Raw genomic sequence first — 25,378 nt, 5'->3', positions numbered from 1 at the left:
TCTGCTAGGTGTGAGGTGATACATGTAAAGGTTAAAATTATGGTTGAGACTGAATGTAATAATTATTTTGGTCTCCAAGGATTTTATTTATAAAATCCTAAATGAGACACCCAAGTCAGCTGGAAATTTTATGGTGATTTAATTGATAGTGGAGGAGATTAAGGAGAAGGAAGAAGGAAAGAGTAGGTTCTCCCCCCGCCCCCCGGCCCGGATAGCACTTGGCTAGAAGATTAGGAGATAAGGGTTTGGAGTGTGAAGGAGGAAAGAGTCAGCCTGAACTCCAAAAAGAAAGGGCTAAGCCAAGATGCCTAAACCTGAAACAACTCAAGGGCAAACTCACCACCAAACCCAGACAAAATAACTACCACCACTCCAAGATGTCTGAAGGCCTAGCACCCTGCCAGCCAGAGTCGACTCTCCAGGGAAAGAGGAAGAGAGAGGAAGTGACATGTCTTATATAGACGGTTTTATGTCACTTTCCTGTGTTTCATCTGTACCGATGATCGCTTAGCTTGACTTAGGACAGCCCAGGGGTCTATCTGCTTTTTCTGCACATGTCTATTGAAAGCCATTTCCTCAGATAATTAAATCTTGAGTTTGGTACAGACCTTCCTAATCTTGTTAAACTAAGAAGGGTGGAGAAATGCAGGGTTCCCAAGACCTGATTCTGTTAGTCCAAGTATCTCTATTGTTATTGATCAGGAAATAGTACGGTCTGATTAGGGTGGAATAGTTTTAAAATTCCCATACCTCTGAGTTGTTTTGATTTGCATTTTGCTGATTATAAGAGATTTAGAACACTTTTTCATGTACTTATTAATGGTTTTAATTTCTTTAATGGAAAATTGCCTATTCATGTCCCTTACCCATTTATTAATTGGAGAATGGATTGATTTTTTGTACAATTGATTTAGCTCTTTATAAATTTGAGTCATTGGATTGTTGTCAGAGGTTTTTGTTATGAAGATTGTTTCCCAATTTGTTGCTTCCCTTCTAATTTTGGATGCATTAGTTTTGTTTGTACAAAACCTTTTTAATTTGATATAATCAAAATTATTTATTTTACATTTTGTAATTTTTTCTAAGTGTTGCTTGGTTTTAAAATCTTTCATTTCCAAAAGATCTGAAATGTATACTATTCTGTGTTCATCTAATTTACTTATAGTTTCCTTCTTTATGTTCAAGTCATTCATCCATTCTGAGTTTATCTTGGTGTAGGGTGTGAGATGTTGATCCAAACCTAGTCTCTCCCATACTGTCTTCCAATTTTCCCAGCAATTTTAATCAAATAGTGGATTTTTGTCCCAAAAGCTGGGATCTTTAGGCTTGTCTTGCTGAGGTCACTTACCCGAAGTCTATTCCACTGATCCTCCTTTCTGTCTCTTAGCCAGTACCATATTGTTTTGATGACCACTGTTTTAGAGTATAGTTTGAGATCCGGTACTGCAAGGCCACCTTCCTTCACATTTTTTTCATTATCTCCCTGGATGTCTTTGATCTTTTGTTCTTCCAAATGAACTTTGTTATGGTTTTTTCTAATTCAGTAAAAAAATTTTTTGGTAATTCAATGGGCATGGCACTAAATAAGTAAATAAGTTTGGGTAGGATTGTCATTTTTATTATGTTAGCTCATCGTACCCATGAGCAGTTAATGTTTTTTCAATTGTTTAGATCTAGTTTTAATTGTGTGGAGAGTGTTTTGTAGTTGTGTTCATATAGTTCCTCTGTTTGTCTCAGCAAATACATTCCTAAGTATTTTATATTGTCTAAGGTGATTTTAAATGGAATTTCTCTTTCTAATTCTTGCTGCTGAGATGTGTTGGAAATATAAAGAAATGCTGATGACTTATGTGGGTTTATTTTGTATCCTGTAACTTTGCTATAATTGTTGATTGTTTCGCCTAGCTTTTTGGTTGATTCTCTAGGATTCTTTAAGTAGACCATCATATCATCTGCAAAGAGTGATAGCTTGGTCTCCTCATTGTCAATTTTAATACCTTCAATTTCTTTTCTTTATCTAATTGCTACTGCTAGTGTTTCTAGTACAATATTATATAATAGAGGTGATAATGGGCATCCTTCTTTCACTCCTGATCTCATTGGGAAGGCATCCAGTTTATCCCCATGGCAGATGATGTTTGCTGATGGTTTTAGATATATACTGTTTATTATTTTTAGGAAAGGCCCTTCTATTCCTATACTCTCTAGTGTTTTCAATAGGAATGGGTGTTGTATTTTATCAAAGGCTTTTTCGGCATATATTGAGATAATCATATGATTTTTGTCGGTTTTCTTGTTAATATGGTCAATTATGAGGATGGTTTTCCTAATATTGAACCATCCTTGCATTCCTGGTATGAATCCTACCTGGTCATAGTGAATAACCCTTGTGATGACTTGCTGGAGTCTTTTTGCTAGTATCCTATTTAAGATTTTTGCATCTATATTAATTAAGGAGATTGGTCTATAGTTTTCTTTCTCTGTTTTTGACCTGCCTGGCTTTGGGATCAGTACCATGTTTGTGTCGTAAAAAAAGAATTTGGTAGAACCCCTTCTTGGCTTATTCTGTCTAATAGTTTGTTTAATATTGGGATTAGTTGTTCTTTGAATGTTTGATAGAATTCATTTGTGAATCCATTTGGACCTGGGGATTTTTTTCTTAGGGAGTTCTTTGATGGCTTGTTCAATTTCTTTTTTCTGATATGGGGTTTAGGTAATTTATTTCTTCATCTGTTAGTCTAGGCAATTTATATTTTTGTAAGTATTCATCCATATCACCTAGATTGACATATTTGTTGCCATATAATTGGGCATAGTAGTTTTTAATGATTGCCTTAATTTCCTCTTCATTAGAGGTGAGGTATCCCTTTTCATCTTGGATACTGTCAATTTGGTTTTCTTCTTTCCTTTTTTTTAATTAGACTGACCAGTACTTTGTCTATTTTATTTGTTTTTTCAAAATACCAGCTTCTAGTCTTATTTATTAAATCAATAGTTCTTTGACTTTCAATTTTATTAATTTCTCCTTTGATTTTTAGGATCTCTAATTTACTCTTCATCTGAGGATTTTTAATTTGTTCACTTTCTAATTTTTTAATTTGCATGCCCAATTCATTTACCTCTGCTCTTCTTAATTTGTTAATATATGAACTCAAAGATATAAAATTCCTCCTGAAATGCTTTGGCTGCATCCCATAGGTTTTGAAAGGATGTTTCATCATTGTAATTTTCTTCAATGCAGTTATTAATTGTTTTTATGATTTGTTTTTTAACTAACCGGTTTTGGAGAATCGTATTGTTTAATTTCCAATTAAATTTTTATTTGCCTCTCCATGTACCCTTACTAATTATTATTTTCATTGCATTGTGATCTGAGAAGGTTACATTTATTAGTTCTGCTCTTTTGCACTTGTTTGCAATGCTTTTATGCCCTAATACATGCTCAATTTTTATGAATGTACCATGTGCTGCTGAAAAGGTGTATTCCCTTTTGTCCCTATTTATTTTTCTCCACATATCTACTAACTCTAATTTTTCTAAGATTTCATTTGCTTCTCTTTCTTACTTATTTTTTGGTATGATTTATCTAGTTCTGATAGAGGAAGGTTCAGGTCTCCCACTAGTATAGTTTTTCTATCTATTTCATTCTTGACCTCCCCTAGTTTCTCCTTTAGAAATTTGGATGCTATGCCATTTGGTGCATACATGTTGAGTACGGATATTTCCTCATTGTCTATAGTGACTTTTATCAGGATGTAATTAACTTTCCTATCACTTTTAACTAGATTTATTTTAATTTAGCTTTGTCAGATATCATTATTGAGACTCCTGTCTTCTTTTTATCAGTTGATGCCCAATAGATTTGGCTCCATCCTCTTACTTTCACCCTATGCATATCTACTTTCCTCATGTGTATTTCTTGTAGACAGCATATGGTAGGGTTTTGGATTCTAATCCACTCTGCTTTTGCATGCTTTTTATGGGTGAGTTCATTCCATTCACATTCAGAGTTATGATTACTAGCTGTGTTTTCCCAGCATTTTGATTTCTACTCCTGGTCCTGCCTTTTCTTCTTTCACTATTTTCTTCTACACCAATGTTTGTTTATAATCAGTCCCCCTAGTTCCCACCCTTATTTTACTTCCCTTTTTACCCCCCTCCCTTCTTATTCTCCCCCTTATTTTCCCCTGTAGTCTTTTTTTAAATTGCCACCCCCACCCTCTACCTCCCTTGTACTGCTTCCCTCCCCACCGGTCCTTTTGTTACCCTTCTCCTCACCTATAGGGCGCTAACCTATTCTCTGCCCCACTGGATTGGATTTTTCTTCCCTCTTTGGGTCAATTTCAATGTACGTAAGAGTTGAGTATTTCCTATCTCCAACCTCTTTACTCTTCCATTGTATTAATGTTCTCCCTCCCCCCGCCCCCGCCGCCATGAGCTTCTTTGTTACATATAAATTTACCCCCATTTCTTTTAGTATTAACCTCTTTTTTTTACCTCTAGTTATATATATAAATAAGCATATGTATATATATAAGTATATATATATATATATATATACACACACACATGTATATACATTTATGCATGCGTATGTCTTGTCATTTCATCCTATACAGTTTGTCACTGTGCCCTCTAAGTGTAATTCTTCTAGCTGCCCAGGTGATAACAACAGTTTTTAAGAGTTACCAATGATATCTTGGTGCAGTCTGTGGGGGAGGGTTGTTGAAATGTGAGCTTCCCTGTCCTCTGGAGGCTTTTGATTGGATTAAAGTCCAGCAGTCATTGAGAGAGGGGTGTTGGAGCCTGGGCTTCCTTGAGTTCTGCAGACTTTTGATAGTATTAAGTTCAGCTTCATTGGGCTGGATGTGCTCTGAAGCTGAAAACCTCCTCGAAGGCTGGAGCAATATGGAGGATCTCCACAGCTGTGACCAGGCTGCCACCTCTATGCTCCTTCTCCAGCTCCTTCCCTGCCTTCTGTGTTTGACGCTCTGAGCTTGGCACAGCCCTGCCCACAAGGTACACCCTCCAGGCCAGTGCCTTTGCCCACCCAGAGGTTCCCGCTGCCACCGGAGGCTCAGTGCTCTGGGGAGGTGGGGGGGAGGGGTCCTGGGACCTTCCTTCTGCCTTCCCCTTTAACACGAGTGTTCTTGGATTCTGGCTTTTGGGGGGTGGGGGGGCATACCTTTTGAATTGAGTCCAGCAGGAGGGCTCCTTGGCTCTGTCTTCTTGTTAGGTTTGATTTTCAGTCCCCTAAGAGCATTCAGTTTTTGATTGGTAAGGAAGGATATTCAGAGGTCTGAACTTCTGCTCCTTCCAGGCCACCATCTTGACTTCACCTGTAAACATGGAATTTTCTGATTGCAAATGGGTTCCATGATCTCTGCTCTCCTATAAATGTCCCAACAGTGAATACAACAGAAACCATTCTTTTAGCCTTACTTGCATGCCCCCTTTCCATTAAGAGGACTATATATATATTTTTCATTTTTCTTGCTCCTGAACCCTTCTTTCTTTCTTATGTTCAGGGCTTCCAGTTCCTAGAGAAAATTTTATCTCCTGTTTTCAGCAAGGGAAAGCACCATGGCTACTAGAGCAAAAAGGCCCAAGAAGCTTCTGTCCAGGTGAGTGAGAGTAAAGTAGGTATATAAGGGCAGTTATCCCTAGAAACCTTTATCTCTTATAGTGAAGGCAGTGCTAAACTTGGGGACTGGAAGGCCAATGCTGAATCATTCTGTTCATTTCCTGAGAGGTGGATGATGGACTTAGTATAGAGTATGAGACATAATATATGGTAGATCATGAAATAAGATGAATATTTAGTATGTCTACATTAAATGGCATAATATCTTTGTGTCTGTAGAGAAAAGAAGAAAACTTATATTCCACTTTCAGAATTTCTGCATAAGAGTTAAAATGAGTGAAGTTGTTTCTCAGCTTACCATATAAAATTTATCAAGAATGACCATGTGGATGGGGGCAGCTGGGTAGCTCAATGGATTGAGAGCCAGGCCTAGAGACGGGAGGTCCTAGGTTCAAATCCAGCCTCAGCCACTTCCTAGCTGTGTGACCCTGGGCAAGTCACTTGACCCCCATTGCCTAGCCCTTACCACTCTTCTGCCTTGGAGCCAATACACAGTATTGACTCCAAGACAGAAGGTAAGGGTTTAAGAAAAAAAAAAGAATGACCATGTGGTAGTGCATCTAAAATGATGTGAACAGAATATCTGGAAAGTTACCTGAGATTCACAAAATTATAAGAATAACAAGTGCCTTTTTCAGAAAGCTAGAAAGGGCAATGGAGAAAGACTATCCCAATACTGTGGACAAAGCATGCTCAGGCACAGGATTTGAGTTGTAGTCTATCTACAAAGAAATTGTTCAGGTCATTCCTCCATTCTTTATTCATGACATGAGTTGCAAAGTATGTTGAGAATCTTGGTCTGCTTGTGTCACAGGTTTATTTTGAGATTTCATTATTGTTATATGTGAAAATATTTCTAAAATCATTCATCCCACAGATATGAGCAAATAGTATTATCAAAGACTGGTTCTGCTTAAGTTTTAAAACTCTTTATATTCTGGGAAAATAGAATAAAAATCAGATTACTTTCTACTGTCAGGGGAAGGAACTTCTATTTCTGTGTTTGTGTGTGTTCTCCTTCTGTGTTTATATCATTATTTGTTTTCTTCAGAGGCTGAGACTACTTTTGAAGTGAAGGAGATAACTACAAAGCTTAGCCTTTTTGTGGAAGGATGTGGCCCTCAGAGATGCATGAATGGGAGTCCTCATTACTTCATTTTGGGAAAAATCATTGACTCTAATATCAATATTAAAAAAAATTTAAAGAATGACTGTGAAATTGATGAAACTGCAGATAAATTCACCCAATATTCAGTCTTAAATCAGTATATGAAATTGACCTCAGGAAATGACTGTTGTCAGGATAGTGAATATAGCAAATGCTTTCCTGATGAAATAGGACTTATTCAGTCACCCAAAACACCTCCTAAAAGGCCTACGTATCAAGGTAAGCTAGGGAGAATGGCTTTGGGCTGGAGTTTAGACCTCATTAGACATCCAAAAAGTAAACCTGTAGACATGGTTTCTGTGAATAATAAAGGTGGCAAAACTAGTCAGAACTCTGACCTTGCTGCACATCAAATAATGCACTGTGGAAAGAAACTTTATGACTGCAAACATTGTGGAAAGGGTTTCACAGTGAGGGGAAGTCTTTCTAGACATCAGACAGTCCACACTGGAGAGAAACCTTATGAATGTAAAAAGTGTGGGAAGACTTTCACACAGAGGAGCCATCTTGCTAAACATCAGAGAATCCACAGTGGTGAGAAACCTTATGAATGTAAACCATGTGGAAAGGCTTTCACACAGAGGGGCCATCTTGCTAAACATCAGAGAATCCACAGTGGTGAGAAACCTTATGAATGTAAACAATGTGGAAAGGCTTTCACACAGAGGGGCCATCTTGCTAAACATCAGAGAATCCACACTGGAGAGAAACCTTTTGAATGTAAACATTGTGGAAAGGCTTTCACAGAAAGGGGCTCTCTTACTACACATCAGAGAATCCACACTGGAGAGAAACCTTATGAATGTAAACAGTGTGGAAAAGTTTTCACACAGAGAGGCTCTCTTGCTACACATCAGAGAATCCACACTGGAGAGAAACCTTATGCATGTAAACCATGTGGAAAGGCTTTTAAATGGAAGGGCTCTCTTGCTGCACATCAGAAAATCCACACTGGAGAGAAACCTTATGAATGTAAACACTGTGGAAGAGCTTTCACACGGAGGGATTCTCTTGCTGTACATCAGAGAATCCATACTGGAGAGAAACCTTTTGAATGTAAACAATGTGGAAAGGCTTTCACTCAGAGGGGCTCTCTTGCTGCACATCAGAAAGTCCATACTGGAAAGACCTCATGTATAAAATGATGTGGAAACATTTTCACTTAGCGAGGCTATTGCAGCACATTTGTCAGTCCACACTGGAGGGAGAGACAGTATGAATATAAACATTATGGAAAGGTTTTCAGGGTGAGGAGTAATTTTGCTAAGCATCAGATCATCCACATTGGAGCAAAACTGTATCAATGTCATTTGTTTGGTTCCGCTTTCATATAAAGGTCCACAGTTGCTTCCTGTCAAAAAATCTTCACTGGAGAGAAACCTCATGAGTGCGACTGATCTTATAGTTGGCACTCTTAGCTTATTTGACATAAGAAGATCCACACTAGCAAGAAACTTTAGGAATATGATGAATGGGATAAGGCCTTCAGACAACAACTATCTCTTATTCCAAATGAGAATTCCCTTTGGATAGAAATTTTATTACTGCCATGAATGAAAAAAGACATTGAAATGGAGAGTCCAGAGCTTGTTCAGTTTGAGAAAATGCCTTCTGAACAGACCAGTTCCAGATGAATTCCCTGTGGGAAGACTTTCATCCAGAGATCATATCTCTTACTTCTTATCATAGGATTCATAGTACAGAAAAATCTAACAATTGCGCTCAAGTTGTATGTGTTTTCCTCAGGAGGATCACTATTATTTAGAGAAATGTGAATTGTAATAAGTCTGAGGGACCACCCCACATCTATTAGATTGGCGATGATGACAGAAAAGGAGAAAGGCAAAAGTTGGATGCGATGTAGGAAATTGAGATACTAATGAACTATGGGGGTAGTTGTGAACTGATTCAACCATTCTGGAGAGAGCAATTTGGAACTATGTCAAAAGGGCATTAAGAAACCAAAAGTGTGTATATATATATATAAATCACTTAAAGTTGCTCTTTTTGGGGAGATGAAAGATTTGGAAAGTAAGAGGAAGCTCATGAATTGGGAAATGGCAGCATATGATTATAATGGAATACTATTGTTTTATAATTAATGAGGAGAAGGAGTACCTCAGAAAAACCTGGAAAGACTTGGAATCTGATGCAGATTGAATTTAGCAACAACAGGAGAACATTGCACATTGTGATAGCAATATTGTATGCAAAACTACCGTGAATCGAGCAATTCTCAGCAATACAAAGATAAAAAATAATCCCAAGGTAATCAATAAAAAATTTCATCTGTTTCCAGAGAAAGAACTGATGGAATCTGAATCCAGACCAAAGATAAATTTTTTCACTTCTTAAATTTTTGTTTTGTTTGTTTGGGTATAGTTCTACAGAAGGATCATGATGGAAAAATGTTTTAATATGATTCCATTAGCAAAATCTATGTAAGATTTCTTAACATCTCTTGGACATGGGGGAGAAAATGTAAGTCTCAAAATTTTTTTTAAATGTTAGATATTGTTTTTACACATAAGTGTCAAAAATAAAATATGAAATGATGAAAGAGTAGAGTTGTATGATCAGTAGTGAACAGAAGGTATAAAGGGACTGATTACAGAAAGACTTCAACTTGAGCTCATACTTTACGATACACTGGATACCTTAGGCAGAAGATAAGATTCAGTGTCTCTAATTCACCAGGAAGGGCATTTCGCTGTAGCACAAACTTCATAGATGTCCCACAGAGGAGCCCTCATTAAACCCCAAATTCCATACTGTTTACAAAATACTACAAGGATAGGACTTCTTCTCTGAAATTGTAGTGCTTGTCATTCTTCCTCACGGTTTATTGGCATTCATCTATTACAGTTTTTTTAGCCATTCTGTAGTTAATTGGCACTTACTAGTTTCCTGTTTTTTGCTGGCACGTATAGTTCTTTACCAAAGAAACAAAATAAGAATGCATGGGGAAGATGTGGAAGGGTTGGGAACCTGATGGCTACTGTTCAGGCCATTCTATCCAAGCACTCTGACTCATGTTGCAGTTGGCTGATTTCTGGGGCTGTGCAGAAGTCCAACAACCCTTCTGATGAAGTAATGAGGGAGGATTTTAGGTCATTTAAAATATCAACCGATGAGGACTCAGAGAACATCCTACAGTTGAGCTGTCAGGCTAAAGAGAAACAGGACACAACTCCTTTCATAAGCAAGAGGCAAGGCACCCTTTTTCCTGGGGACAGTGGTTAAGAAGACACAGTTTTTTGCTTATGGAAATTTCATACTCCCATTGAGATACCATAATATCCTTGGTGAAATAGCCTCGTATTCTTTATTGGTTAAAATCTGAGTGCTACACAATAAAACATGTCTATAAGATGAACAAAGTCCTAATTGCTCCTCCCTCTGATAATTACTTTCCTTCTAATCACAGAGTCATTATAATGGAAACGGAGATAAGAATTTCACTTCTTCCTATAACTCACAAGGAAACAAGGAGATTGAAGCAGATCTCTTCAATTTTCTCCTTTCAAATATAGCCAATTAAATATTTGCTGGGTTTTAACATTATCACTATCATACACTGTTAAATGAGACAATATTACACATTGTATTATATTGTCATATTTTAATAGATCATGGCTAATTATTATAGATCATAACGTTACAATCAACATAATTTCATTATAATTTTACAATAATCAAATAGATTGTTTTATTATTTCCAAAAAGAATAGCGAAATAACTTCAGAATGAAACAATATTTCAGAATTAGATTTATAACTGAAATTAGAATTAAAATGCATGAAGCAGTATTTGATATAATTTAAACACATCATCACCAGGGCTGATCAAATTTATGATTTTTTTCAAACTTTTTTTCACCTTTAAAATTGTTGTTTATAATCTAGCAACATCCAGCTTGTAAGAGAAACTGCTTTTCTCCAGCATATCTTTACAAGGGTTTGCCAAATTTTACAATAACAAGTATTAACATTTATACAGTTTGTCGTAAACCAAGTAGGCTGTTAAGGCTTTGGGGTGCTGATATTTCCATATTCCCCTTTAGACAGGTGAAATCTCCTGGCTAGCAAATTATACAACCTGGCAGAATTCTATTTCCCAGCATTGTAGCTCTTCCTCTCCTCAAAACTGTAGCTCTTTAGAAGAAAGACAAGATCTCATTTTAGCAATACTGTATTTCCTTTCAAAGAACTGCATCCATTTTTGTCCCCATCCGAAGTCCTGATCGTATCTTTTGTGTCCATTTCATCCACTCCTACACCCACCGGCTCTTCAGGGAAGCAGCTTCACATTTAACTTCCCCCCAGCTTCAGGAGCCAAATATTTCCAGCTGCAACTTTACAGAGCAGCCACATGAAGTTTAGTATATGGAGATTTTACCTGTCCTCTTCATAGCTTGAGCTGAGCCTCCTTTAACAATCACATTCCACGTTGTTTATGGAAGTACAGTCATCCCTCGCTGTGTTGCAGTTCACTTATCGCAGATTTTTGTTTCGTGGAGTTACACTTATCATGGTGCACTATTGGCTGATGGAATGAAAGGCGACTAAGCACAGTGCTGAGTTTTGTGTCCCAGGCCTTCCTCTTCTCCAGTTCAGCCCACAACAACTAAGAACAAACCTCTCTATTCCTGTATCTGAACGAGGGATGTCAGTCTGTGCCCTGAGGCCCCCCTCTCAAGATTAGGAACTTTTCCAAGTAAAAGCCCCCTCAGTGTTTGCTCTTCTCCTGTGGAAGTTCAGCTGCTGAGCACAGGGAATGTCTTTACTTTGGTGTTGATGTTCTCCAGGCTGTTTGTATTTTCCTTAGCTCTGTCCTGGGCACGAGGAAGAATTTCCTAAATAATTTCTATGTAGAAAAGGCCCAGCCCCCTTCCCATCCTTTACCATCTGCTTCCTCCTTCCCACCTCTCTCAGCCCTCACACTCCCAACCTCCTGTGTTTAGATCCTCAGTCACATAGGAAATAGCTGAACCAAGATCCCCTCTGATGTCCTGTGCTGAGAGAAGAAAGGAGGCGGCTGGTCATCCTGAAGGTCAGCCATTCATCTTTCTTCTGTTCCCCATGAGAGATTCATTCAGAGCACCTGGGTTCAAATTCTGGCCTTGGCATGTGTCTATCTTTTCTGGGCCTCAGTGTGTTCTGTGAAACAAAGGGGTTAGCCCAGGTGACATCCAACATCCCTTTCAGGGGAAACTCAATGAACACAGGAGATAACCTGAGTCCACACACACACACACACACAGAGCCACTGGCACATGAGTGTTATATGTTTGGGAACAAGCATGGTACAACAGGAAGCAAGCCCACTGGGCTTGGACTCATCAGTCCCTGGTTCAAATCCTGTCTCTGCCACTTATTATTGCCACAGTTGTAGCAGGCAGGGGACAAGCTTGGATAATTTAATATGCTTTCACTAAGATTTCATTGTTTTGTTCACACACACTGAGGGTCAACAGCTGTTGCAATAGCAAGAATGGGTCTGAGACCACAGGAAGGGAAATATGCATGGAATCAGGAGGCTGTGAGGTAGCATTGCCCCTGAAACACTTAAGTGTCTGTGCGACCCTGGGAAGTCACTTCTTCTCTGCCTCACTTTCCCCATTTCCAAACCAGGGCATCTACCTGTTGTGAGAGGATTCCCAGCTGGGTGTGGCAAGGCTTACTCAGCCCAAGAATGGGTGACTCACAACAAATCTTAGAAATGTTATTCTATTTGAGAGATGTTCTAAGAGTAATGTCATTAAGAAAAAGGATTAAATGGTGGGGAGGCAGAGTGAAGGTGGGAAACTCCCTGCAGGGGCAGGGGGATCAAGCTTATATACACTGGAGCCAAAGAGGGGATTGCATGACAAAGGGGAATTAGAGAATGTGAGGAGGAAGAACAAGTCGGGGGATCCTGAGGTTTGACTGATGATGTCTCAGGAACCTCTACATATGACACCTCAAGATTTGGGGTGCAGCCAAAATGGCACCTGTTGTCAGTGATATGTCTGTGGGGAGAAATCTTGGTGTTGGAGATGTGATCCAGAAAGGTGCGTATGAAAAGGCAGCTTTCAAAGGGAGAAATGCAAATTGCCAACTAGTACATGAGTAAAAAATAAGTTTTTTTCTTTTTCACCTTGAAAAAGGAAGATCAGTCAGGGAGAATATAAATGCAATTAAAAAAAAAACAAGCTTAAACAAAAGTGTTAGGAATCAATACTAGATAATAGCCAACTAAGTTGGCTCTGGGCTCCATCTTGTCCCCATGCAGCTGACAAAAATGATGGAGGAAAATCAATGTTGGAAGAGTTTGGGGAAATTAGACATTTTTAGTAACTAACTGGTAGTGAAACTGTGATATGTAAGGGTTAAATTTAATGGTTGGACAATAATTTTTATTAAATTAGGTAGTTGACAATATTATATTTCAAGTCAGAAATTTATTTACAAATATTTACAAAATGGAGAGGAAACAATAAAGTAGAGAGATGTAAAGAGGTTAGAAAGGTTATCTATCAACTTAAATGTTTACTCCAGGTCGGCTTAGTCCAGGTAGAGATTAATTAGTTCTCAACCAGGAAGACTGGTAGTGAGTAACCACACAGCCTCATCCAAGATGGAAGCTAGTCTCTTAAGAAACTAGGAAAGGAGTTAAACTTTCACTCACCCAATGAAGTAGTCCAGGAGACAGTATCTAAGTTGAAGCCAAGCTCAAAGCCCATGATCCAAGCCAAAGTCTCCAGCAAAACTCCCTTGAAGATTCTCCCCAGTCAGAAGACTATCTCTAGAAGATAATCTCTTCAGACTATCTTCTCAAAGACAATCTGCTCTGAAGGAGTTTGGGACTTGCTTTTATGGTGACTTCTTGTCTCTGACCTGTTTCACAAGGACCAATCACAGTTCCCAAATTGTCTAGTACTGCCCAGGAGGCAGTGTCTGGGATCAACTTCTCACCTTCTGAAGCTTAAGTTCTGATCAAAAAGATTCAAAGCTTAGGGTGTGAATTTTCTAAGTATCTTGCTAGCTTCTCAGTACTAAATAGGGTATTCAATCTTTTGTTGATTCAATTTAAAAGTAGACAAAGGAGAGTTAATTCTGTTTTTGGTCTACTGAGTTACTAAATAGGGGTACTTACTTAGTGTTAACTCAAGATAGACAATAAAGAATTCTCTTTCACAGACATCACCCCCAAATCATGAAAATAGCTGTTCTCTGACTCAGTGATAAAAGCAGCAGTCATATTCCCTTGAAGAAAGGGGGGGGGGCGGAAATCAACTTTACAAAAAAGTTGGTACCATCTCCTTTTGTCTCATCAATGAACTGGTAAGTGAGGGATGTCCCACATGGAGCAACAACTGAAATTGTGGTATATGGATGTTATGAAAAAAACGTCTATCTCCTAAAACACAGTTTCAGTAACATCTGTGAAGTGCTTTATGAACTAATGCAGATTTCATCAAGTAAATGATAAGTCACATTGTGAAGGCAAACAATTTGGAAAGATGCCACACTTCTTATTATTTTAATGATTCACCGGTATACTAGGGACTTATCTGGATCTATGTAATCTGCCTCATGACAGAGAGGAGGACACCAGATGTAGAATGAAAAGTACACTTTGGGAACTGGATAGTGTGAGAATTTTTTTTCCTTGTCTGTCATTTTCCTACAAATATTTTATTTGCTGATTTTTTTTCAACTTTGGTTAGGCCTTGATAGCAGCATGAGGGAGACTAGGAATAGAATTCCTCCCTCCCACTCTCTAAGCCATAATAATCAGGAAGGAAATTAATGGATAATAAAACTATTAGGGCATTTAATTATGCAGTGGTTAGAGTACTGGGCCTAAAGTCAGGAAGACTGATTTTCATAAGTTCAAATTTAGTCTCAGAAATTTATTTGCTGTGTGACTCTAGGTAAGACACTTAATTCTGCTTGCCTCTTTTCCTCATCTGTGAAATGAGCTAGAGAAGGAAATGGTAGACCTCTTTAGAAAATCCCAAGTGGGGTCACAATAATTGGACATGACTCAAGTAATTAAACAATAATGAACACAATCCACCCAAAGGAATGGGAAGAGCTTTGAGAGTACTATGATGAATGCTTTATTACTAAAAAAAAGAAATCAAACTTGGCATATTAAAACTTGTTTCATGTACCATGCCTTTTCCCCCCCTATTTTATGGGTTTTTTTAAGATACTTGTTTTGTTTTAAGTTTGTGATTTTCAGATTTAAAAAATCAATCACAGACTTCTTTTTTGGTCACTTCCCCACCAATTTTGGAGGCAAAATTATTTTCATAGTAACCTAAGTGTTTGGTAAACCCAAAGATTCAAGCTTTTGGAGGAAAAATTCATTATTTAATTAAAACTTCTGGGGAAAGTAGGAAATAATATGGCAGAAACTAGGCATAGGCCAACATCTAATATTATATACCAATACAAAAGTAAAAATAGATACTTGATCTCGAAATGGAGAGTGATGTCGTAAATAAATTAGGGAAATGCTGAATAGAATAGCTGCCAGACTTATGATTACAGAAGAATTTGTGACCAAAGAAGACAAAGAGAATATGACAAAAATTGAAAGAGATAAATCTGATTGCATTAAATTAAAAAGAGGTTGTATAAATAAAATCTATGCAACCAAGATTAGAAGGGAAACAAAAAATATGGGGGAAAATTTTATACCAAGTGTCTCATTTCACAAAGATAAAGAGAATAGACTCATTTATAAAATTACAACTCATTCCCCAATTTATAAATGGTCAAATTATATAAACAGGCAGTTCTTGATGAAGAAATTAAAATTCTCCATAATCATATGAAAAGATGCCCCAAACCATGATTGATTAGAGAAATGAAAATTGAAATGCCTCTGAGATAGCAGTACCTTACACCTGTTAGATTGGTTATTATAACCAAAAGAGGAAAATGACAAGTTTAGAAGAGGGTATGCAAAAATTGAGACTAATTCACTGGTGGTGAAACTCTGAACTGATGTAACAATTCTAGAGAGAAATCTGGAACCATACCCAAAGAGTCATAAAACTATGACCTTTGACCAGTGTTAAATTTTCATTGGTTGGACTTAATATTTAAATTGGTGGTTGCCAGGGATTTAATTTCTAAGTCCCAAAATGAATTACTAAAGTAAAATGGAATTATGGTAGTTTATTTTTTAATAGAGGGAAAGATATTAAGGAAGTGATAAAAGGGGAGAGAGAGAAAGAGAGAAAGCTCCCCCTTTCTCTGAGCCAGGTAGAAATTTTAAGCTCCAGTTAGGGGAAAAGAAGTCTCAAGAGGATGGGCCTTTCTTGGAGGTTCACACCTCCAGAAAGGCAAGGAAACTAGGTCAGCCTTTCACTCACCATGGTGACCATCTAAAAGGGAAGCAGTCTGAGGTCTCCTGCACGAGCTCCTCCAGGGGTCCAGTTCCACAACCAAGTGTCTTTATTCCAAGTCTGAGTATCTGTCTTCCTGTCTCCTCCACGTGACTCTTCTATATTCTTGATTTCCCTTGTGTGTCTCTGTTTCCTCTATTTAAAGACCTTTTTCTCTTGTGTCACCTCCCCTAAATTTTACATCTACCAATCACAGCAGATGCTCCTCTCCAGGACTGCCCACTCAGTGTATGAAATGGCTGTTCATACCTTTTTTAGTTAGTTATACCTTTTCTGATTAGTTAACACCTTTTTTGGTTAGTTCACCTTTTGTAATTAGTTAACACCTTTTTGTAGTTAAAACAGGTAGATCTACTTTAAATACTGAGTTAACACTTTGGGGATTAAAATCTAAAAATATACAGGGGATTACAATTTAATCTTCACAATCAAGGATGAGCTAAATTCCTTCATGGTTACAATCAGGAAAGCCAAATCCAATCTTCACACCAGTAATACCACTACACATCTATATCCCAAAGAGATTCAAAAGGGGGAGGGGAGGAGAGATATACCTGTACCAAAACAATTTTAGTAGCTTTTTTCATGTTGGCAAAGAATTGGAAACAGAAGTCCATCAATTGGAGAATGGCTAAACGAGATAGAAGCTTGTAACAGTATACGATTGTGCCATATAAAATGAAAACAGGATGATTCCAGAAAAACATGGAAAGACTTCTATGAAGAGATGCAGAGCGAAGGCCAGGTGCCCAGAGAGGGCTCATGGGGGTTGGAATGTACTTTGTCAAAGATGACCTGAAAAGAAGCCCAGGTCAGAAGTGTTCTGACCACCCCATGACCTATAAGTTGCAACAAGAATGGCTCCCTAGAGTGGCTGAACAAGTTGTGGTATATGATAGTCATGGAAAATTCTTGTGCTATCAAGAATGATGAATCTGTGGATTTCTATACCCACTGGAAAGATTTCCATGAATGAAAAATGCGGAACCTGGAGATCATTGTATATGGAAACAGAAACATTATGGGATGAGCAAAGGTAATTGACTTTGCTATTAATTTCAATACAATGATCCAGGACTGTTTTGGGGGAGTTATGAGAAAGAATGCTGTCCACATCTGGAGAAAGAACTGTGGGAGTGGAAATAGAAGGAACCATGTGATTGATTTATCACTTGTTTCTATGGGTATGTGGCTTGGAGTTTTGGTTTTAAAGGATTATTCTTTTTGAAAAATGAATAATGTGGAAATGGGTTCAAGTGATTAAGTGTGTGTGTGTGTGTGTGTGTGTGTGTGTGTGTGTGTGTGTGTGTGTGTGTGTATAACCCAGTGAAATTTCTTGTCAGTCTGGGAGGGGGGAGTTGTGAGGGGAGGGAGAAAACATGAATCATGTAACTATAGAAAAAAATTTAAAAATATTTTAAAAAGAATGACTCCCTATAAGTCTCCCAAACCTCTGAAAATTCATCTTTTTGCCTTTAAACACCTGCCAATGTCAATTGTGAGTCTTGGATTCAACCGGAGAATCTGCAGACATTTAGCCCTGTGATCTCTACTCACTATCAAGCCGGATCTTTACCCGGCAGGGACATCTAGCATTTTATGCTTCACATGATTGCACATGTAAAATCTGTATAAGATTGTTTACCATCACTTGGCGACAGGGAGAAAATTCAAGACTCAAATGTTTTTTAAAATAAATTGGAAAAAATAAAATATCAAATGAGGGAGGAAAGGAGGAGTGTGCTCAGTAGAGAAAATATTCTTAGTGCAGCGAAAGCTCTACGAGCACTGGCCAGAGCGAAGGCTTCACCTCAGCTTCCTACTGGACTATACATTGGAGAAGTCATGCTGGAAGCCACACTTGAGGTGTCTGATTCACAGGAAAGAGCTCTTGCTGCAGCCCAGACTCATTCGGTCTTCCTAGAGAGGAAACATCATTAAACATCCCAAATTTCATAATGTGCATAAAATACGACAATGATAAATAATTTTTTCTCTGAAATCCTGTTTGTCATTCTTCCTCAATATTTCACGGCATTCACATATAATTTCTTCAATCATTCAGTAAAATATTAGTTTATTTTACAATGACCTTTCTTCTGCTCACAAATATCCTGATAAAGTCAATAGGCTAAAACCTAAGGACAGTCGAGTCACTTTCCTTTGGATTCCAATGGATATTTAGAACAAGTAAGTGAAGACTTGGTTGTTATAGGTTTGAGCTCTTCATTTGCAACCAAGGAAACCAATTCAAATCCTGACTCAGATGCCCCTTAGCTCTCTAAACTCGAAAGGAGGAATAACCTCTCTGTGCCTCAGTTTATTCATCTCTAAAGTGAAGAGGTTGGACTCAGTGGCTTCCATGGTCCATTCCAACTCTAATTCTGTGTTCTCTTAGGAGTATATTCACATGTATCTTTCCCATAGCCTCATCCAGTATTCCAGGAAGAAGGCCACAAGTCTGAAGCTCCTAGAAAGCCCTCTTTAGAAATAAAGATCTTGAGAAATTAAAGGGATCAGGAGTGGAATATGGAAAAGAAAATGAATATTAGGATCTCATGTTCAATCAATCCCCAAACCTCCACTACTAGGCCAGGACTTACTAACCATTTCAAAATGGCGGAAACATTGGAAAGTAGTCTGGCAGAAAATAGATGTGGATCATTATTGGATTTCTTCACCTGAAAACTACCTATTCATATTCTTTAACCATTTGTCATTTGGGGAATGGCTTGTATTCACATGAATTTGACTTTGTTCTTTCTCTATTTGAGGAATGAGCCCTTTATCCGAGAAATTTGGTATAAAACCTTCCCCCCCATTTACTGTTTCCCTTCTAATCTTGCTGATGTTGATTAATGATCCATTTTACACCTCAGAATGTTCTCCCTCATTTGGTCATCAGTTCTTCCCTTCTGCACAGATCTGACCGGTAGGCCATTCTGCGTCCCTGAAGTTCCTTAGAGCATCGCCTTGTATGTGGCAGTCAGATACCCTTTGGGACTCCCTCTCGACATGGGCCGGGAGCTCTTCTGCCATGCTGTGCTCTGCTTTTGCCAGCAGTTTTTGTCCAATAGTGGATTCTTAACGGAAAAGCTGGATCTTTGGGTTGAGCAAACGCTTGATGACGAAGGTCTCTGACTCCTCTGCTCCCTGGGTCGGTCATTCTGTGTCCTCGCCAGTGCCGGCTTGTCTGGAAGATGACGGCTTTCCAATAAATCCCCTCTTTGATCCGCCATCGCCATCGCTCTGCCGTGACCCCTCACTGCCTTTCATTGATTTCCTGGACCTTCTTGATCTTTTGTTCTCCCAGACAAGTTCTGTGATGATTTTTTCTAGCTGGTAGTTTCAACGGTGACACTGAACAGGTCGATTGGTTTGGGCAGGACGTTAGCTCGGCCCATCCATGAGCAACGGTTTTTCCTGTTGTTGAGCTCTGATCGTGTCTGTGTGAAAAATGTTTTGTAACTGGGTTTGCTTGGCTCCCAGATTGTTCTATATCCTAGACTGTCTGCGATGGTTTTAAATGGTGTTTCTCCTTCTAGCTCTTGTTCCTGGGCTTTGTTGGGCATATAGAGAAAGGCTGACAATCCCACTGGCTTTATTTTGTAACCGGCAACTTTGCTAAAGTTGTTACTTATTTCCGTTAGTTTCTTAGTTGATTTTTTAGGCCTCAGGCTTTAGCGCCCAGAGGCCCAGGAGACCCCAGGAAGCAGCTCTGTCCCCCCCTCCCCCATCCTCTCTGGACCAGCTTCCCCCCAGCCCCGGCTCAGGCTCTTACTGTCTGGATCTCACCATGGGGGAAACTGAGGCAAAGGCTGGGAAGGGCCTTGGCCAGGCTCCCCAAGCTGGGCCGTGTCTGAGGCCAGGTTTGAGCTCAGATCTTGGGGGTTCCAGGCCCAGGAGGGCAGCTCCGGCTCGATTTCTCCTCTAGGGAGAGGGTTGCCCCTGGGGCACCCCCAGAGCAGAAGGAGTAGCAGGAAGTTCAGAGAGATCTCTGGAGGAGGGGAAGCTCTGGGAGGAGAGCTTTGAGCCTAGGCCCTGGAGGGTCAGTGGCTGCCCTGTGCCTCAGTTTCCTTCTCTGTCAGAAGGGGGATCCTAGCATCCCCTCCTCAGGTCCTGGGGAGGATGGATCCATTCCCTGATCAGTCAATCAGTAGGCATTTATTAGGCACCTGCTGTATGCCAGACTCTAGTCTGAGGCAGCCTCCAGTGGAAAGTAGCAGCTGGGCAGTTCAGTGGAGTCAGGTCCAGAGACGGGAGGTCCTGGGTTCAAATGTGACCTCAGACACTTCCTAGCTGTGTGACCCTGGGCAAGTCACTTGATCCCCAGGCCTAGCCCTGCCCCCTCTTCTGCCTTAGAGCCAATGCCCAGGGTTCATCCTAAGGTGGAAGGAGAGGGTTTAAAAGAAAGCATCAGGGCAGGGCTGGAAGGGGAAATGGGGGTTGGGGCAGACAGCTGCAGTTCCTTTATAGTCCCTCCCCCAGGAGGCCTCTAGCTCCAGGGATCCAAGCAGCCGGACTCCATTTCCCAGAAGACCGCTGTGATGACATCATGCAAGTCTTTGGCCCGCCCCCAGGGCGGACTCCACTTCCCACAATACCTGTTCTCTAGGCATGCTGGGAATCTTAGGTGGGCCGGTCCTCCGCTGGGCTTCTCGGGCCTTTGCGGCGTGCGAGGGGGAGGATTGGGGGGCCCCCGCTCTGGCAGCTGAGGCTTTCCCTAACTCCTGGGGAGCGGGAAGACCTCGGAGGACCCATTTCGGGTTAGTGAGCCTGCGAGTGTTGGCGGGAGAGGCGGGCCGGGCTGTGTGCTGGCCCTAATTGCAGCGCTGGGGGGAGGGGCTGTCTGTCGGCTGGGCCGCCCCGGGAGCCAGGAGGCAGTCACAGGAGGGGGCGGGGCCGGGCCGGGCCCTTCTCGGGAAGTGACTTTCACATCCGAAAAGGGGAGAAGCCGCCCTCCGGAGCCTGTCAGAGGGCAGCGGGGCTGCCCGCGCCCACATGCCAGGCAAGGAGCCCTGAGGAAATGCCAGCCCGCTCTCCCCGCCCCCACCCGATGCCCCCTCGCCATTCCCCAGTAACCCCCCTGTTCAGTCTCCCCCAATCCAGCCCGTGCAGCTTCTGAATGGCCCCGGAGGGGGGCGGGGCTTCTTCCTGGCCAGTCCATGGTCCTTCCCAGCCTGAAGCTGTCTGTTCTCCCCCCCCCCCCCCCCAGGCCAGGGAAGCCCTGGGAGCCCCCCTGAGCCCTCTCCCTCTCTCCTCCCCCCAGGCGCCCACCGAGGACGTCTCCCCCCTCGGGGCTGCCACCTCCTGAAGCACCCCAGGGTGGCCCCGCAGAGAGCCCGCAGCCAGAGGAATGGCCCCCGTGACCCCGAGGCCCCCCTCCCAGGTGAGTGCGGCCCCTCCCCAGGCCAGGCTGGACTCCAGCAGAGCTCAGAGCTGGGTCTCTGCCAGGCCTCCAGGGGCGCCGTCACTGTTTGTGCTCAGGGAGCTCCGGGGTCCGCCCTGGCTGTCCCCCATTCACCGGGTTCTGGGGTCTCCCCGGCCTCGGGAGCCGCCCAGGATCCAGGCAGACGGGCCCAGGCGCTGCCATTCCTTCATCCACCCCCGTGTGACGCCTTCCCACGGGGGTCGCCCAGCCCCAGGAGGAAGAGCCTGGCAGGGCTGGCACCGAGCTGGGCACAGGGGCGCCAGGGGGGGGGCTGGGCTGGGGGGGAGCGGGTGAGGCCGGCCACCTTAGCCCAAAGGGGGATCTTTCGTGAGGAGTCAGAAAAGGGCCCCCTAAGAGTAAAGGTGCTGAGCACCCCCAGACTTCTTCCTGCGGGATCTCAGAATCCTGAATCCTTTCCTTAATCTCCTCACATTGACAGACTAAGGAACTCTGAGCGGAAGATCCAGACTTGTCATTGTGTTAGTGAAAGCTGGAGGCGGCCCCTCCCCCAGCCTGGAGCCTATTCTGGAGAGCTGCTCACAGACAACCAGAATGGTAAGAACCGCAGAGGGGTTTGGGCAGGAGGGTTTGGAACACGTGATACAGAGTGCAAAGTTCAGCCCGAGGTCAGAGAAGAGAATGGACTGAGTCGTGCAGAGGAGCCTCTCGTGGGCAGAAACCTGCGAAGGGTCCTGACCAGCCGAGGCTGTGTGGCCTCCTCAGGCCGTCTCTGTGCTCTGCGTTCCCGGACAGCGACACAGACCTGAAGCTGCTGACATTCTAATGCACCAACCTCCACCCCTTCCAGCGCTGCAGCCTTTATTCCACTCTTGACAGACACACTCGGTAGAATGACTGGTTCCTGATCACTAATGTAAAGGCACTGAAAGGACTTTCCTCTCACTGTGTACGAGATCCGTTGGAGGACGTCAGACAGAGGGCGGGTCCATGGAGGCCTTGTAGAGACTTTCGCCCAGACCTGGAGGAATCCTCAGGCGCAGAGGCTGGGGGGACAGTAGTGAAGGCCGGGAAGATGCACGGCCAGGAACAAGGAAGTCCCCGGTCGCTGCATTCAGAGTAGGGAAGGGAATAAGGGGAGAGGGAAGCTGCTGGGCGGGGGGGGGGGGGGGGGGGGGGGAGGGGGGGGGGGGACCAGCCTTGCAGGTGGCTGCCCAGCCCCGGGGTGCGTTAGGTGCCTAGGAGGAGTCTAGGCTGAGGAGGGCTCACTCTGGTGCCAGTGACATTGCAGAGGGCAGAGTTTGGGGCAGAGTCTGGAGGTCCTGGCCTTGGGCGCCACTGGAGGACAGCCCAGATCTCGGGCTGTCAGAGGCAGGGCAGGTGGGGCACTGGGGGCCACCAGGAACCAGCCAGAGTAGACAAGTTCTGAACAAGCAGCTTCTGCCTTCCTTGGGACTGAGGTGTCTGCGTCCTTCTCGGAGCCCAGGTTTCTCTGCTTTCCTTCAGGCCTGACACCCTCCTGCCTTCTGCTTCTGGCTCTGCCCTTTGCGCCCAGCTTTATCTTTCCTGCCTGAACTCTGATGTCCGTCAGGCGTGTCAGGAGCAATTCTGCGTCCCAGACCAGGCTGCAGGGGCTGCTCTCTGCCCTGCTCCTGTTGTGGGAGAGGAAATGCTGGTTCTGGCCCAAAGAATGTTGACATAAAGGTGTCTATCAAAGGATGTTACATATAGTGTAGTCATGGGGATGGAAAAAGCTATTGCAGGGTGTGGAATAAGCCCTCAGATGATTGTAGAGGACAGTGGAATGTCCCCTGTGGGGTTTCAGGTTTCTAGAATGTAATGAGGTTCTGAGGAATTGTGTCTCCCCATGCTTGGAAACTCTCAGCCTTTCCTCAGGCTATTCCTCCCCTGGATGTCCACGTGGCATTCCATGATGGAAAATAGGAAGTGGGTCAGGAAGGGGTGAAATGGAAGAGTTTCCAATCCCAAGTATACCCTGTGTTTTCCATAGAGCACATGGGAAAGTAGGAGAGCCCTGCCAAGAGGCGTGTGATTGTCTGATCTGGCCACTGCCTTGTCCCTTATTCCTCAGTCAGCCTCTTCACTTCTTGACCCTTGACCCCAGGTTTCCATAGTTACAGGGCAAGGCTTCCATCCTTTGTTTCTCGTAAATGAACTGTTTCTGAAAATTAAGGTTGGATTGTGGTATTTTTGTGGAATAAATTTCTCTTTAACTTGGCTACGGTTAGAGTTCCAGATTTGCTGTTCCGTGCACACCATGTTATGAATCTAAGGGCACCTCCTTTCTTATGTTAAGCTCAAAGGATTAAGGGCAGGACTGGCAAGTCTTGGTGAATCTCAACACACTCTTGAGAGTGTGCTGGGCCAACCACAAGGCTGGGGGAAGCTTGGACTGACACTTTCCTTGTATGGACGAGGACTGGCTTCTCCTGGAATGAAGTAATGAGGGAGGAGTTGAGGTCTCCTAAATCTCCTTCCTCAGTGGTTATTTATGCATCTGAGATCTCAAGGGGAGGGACTTTTTCTTTATTTTCTCTGTATTAATTACTGGTGATATTCCCCCCAAGGGTACATGCTACTTTCTCAGAAACCCTTCAAAAAAGTGTTACCAGATGAATTCTGACACTGGAGATGAGGAGGAATTTCAGATCACCTCTTTCTCCTCCTAGAATCTCCCACCTCACTCAGAGAGCACTTCCCAGCTCCCTGATTCCATAAGGAAAGGCAATTCAAAGTAAGTCACTTCTCCAGGTTTGACTCTCACACCATGATTCTCCCTTCAGACACAAAATGCCTTTGTCAGTATCCCATTGGGCTCTGAATGACAGGTCTCCAGTGCTGGCTCTGACACTCCTCAAAGTTAGGCGTTTGGATAAATCCTTTGTGTTTTCTCCAGTTATTTGATGAGGGTTGTGCTAGTTGGAGTCTGAAGTTTCAGCTCTATATCTCGTGACTTTTGCTGGTTTAGGGGTCAATAACACTCAAAGATGTGACTGTGGACTTCACCCAGGAGGAGTGGCGCCTCTTGGACCATTCTCAGAAAGAGCTGTACAGGGAGGTCATGCTGGAGAATGCCTGGAATCTGCACTCTTTGGGTAAGGACCACTTCCTCTCTTAACTCTGAATCTCCCATTAAGGAAATGTCTTCATTCCAAACCAAATGTACAGGATTTTGAGCCTTTGTCAGTGATTAAAAAAGCAAAAGTGCTCATCTCTGCCCTGTTTCCTCCTCCTACTTGCTTTTCAGAAACAAAAAAAAATCTTTGATTTACATGATGGGAAGCTGGGACTTTGCTTTCTTCCTCCTGAATTGTTTCTTCTCTGTTTTAGATAGCTTCGGGTGAAAACGTAAACCAATGTTACAGATTTACATTTCTGAAGCTCATCTCAGAAGTCATCTAGTCTAGCCTCTTATTAGACCTGAATTTTATGCACAAATTCTCTGTTTATACTCAGGCAGCTTTTCCTTGAAAATGGGCATTGAAGGGAACCCTCTACTTGCTAAGGCAGTCCTTTATGCCGGTCATTAGAAAGGATTTTTTATTTTTAAGTGTTAATGGGGAAGTAGTAGCCAAGAAGGCAGCTTAGCAGTAACAAAAGCTGGAACTGCCCTAAGAATCACAAAGCAACCTTAAAACAATGCTTCTAAATCATTAGTCACAGAATGAACATGGGTAAGAGTTAGGTGGCTCTCTTGAGGAAAACAACTTGAAAATTAGTCAGAAAGGGTCTATTTTAGAGGACAGAGGG

General features: G+C 42.1%; 2 protein-coding genes across 7 annotated transcripts in view; one reads left to right on the top strand and one right to left on the bottom strand.

The window, feature by feature from the left end:
* Window positions 1-23,847, top strand: part of LOC100618301 (zinc finger protein 570-like) — a 44,019-nt gene extending 20,172 nt beyond the window's left edge. For both annotated transcript variants that reach the window (XM_016422702.2, XM_056825610.1), the window contains exons 3-6: window positions 5,529-5,624; window positions 6,696-20,984; window positions 21,488-21,607; window positions 22,089-23,847. In XM_016422702.2, the coding sequence (XP_016278188.2) occupies window positions 5,529-5,624; window positions 6,696-7,957 (1,358 nt within the window). In that variant the 3' untranslated portion in view covers window positions 7,958-20,984; window positions 21,488-21,607; window positions 22,089-23,847. The remainder of the gene's footprint in view (window positions 1-5,528; window positions 5,625-6,695; window positions 20,985-21,487; window positions 21,608-22,088) is intronic.
* LOC107648964 (zinc finger protein 345-like) overlaps window positions 1-25,378 on the bottom strand; it is a 146,932-nt gene that overhangs the window by 45,056 nt on the left and 76,498 nt on the right. The window lies entirely within an intron of this gene.

The sequence above is a fragment of the Monodelphis domestica genome, chromosome 4 (assembly GCF_027887165.1).
Source record: "Monodelphis domestica isolate mMonDom1 chromosome 4, mMonDom1.pri, whole genome shotgun sequence".
In the NCBI taxonomy this organism is placed as follows: domain Eukaryota; kingdom Metazoa; phylum Chordata; class Mammalia; order Didelphimorphia; family Didelphidae; genus Monodelphis; species Monodelphis domestica.
The sequence above is the reverse complement of the archived record's forward strand: the minus strand, read 5'-3'. Positions and strand labels throughout refer to the sequence as shown.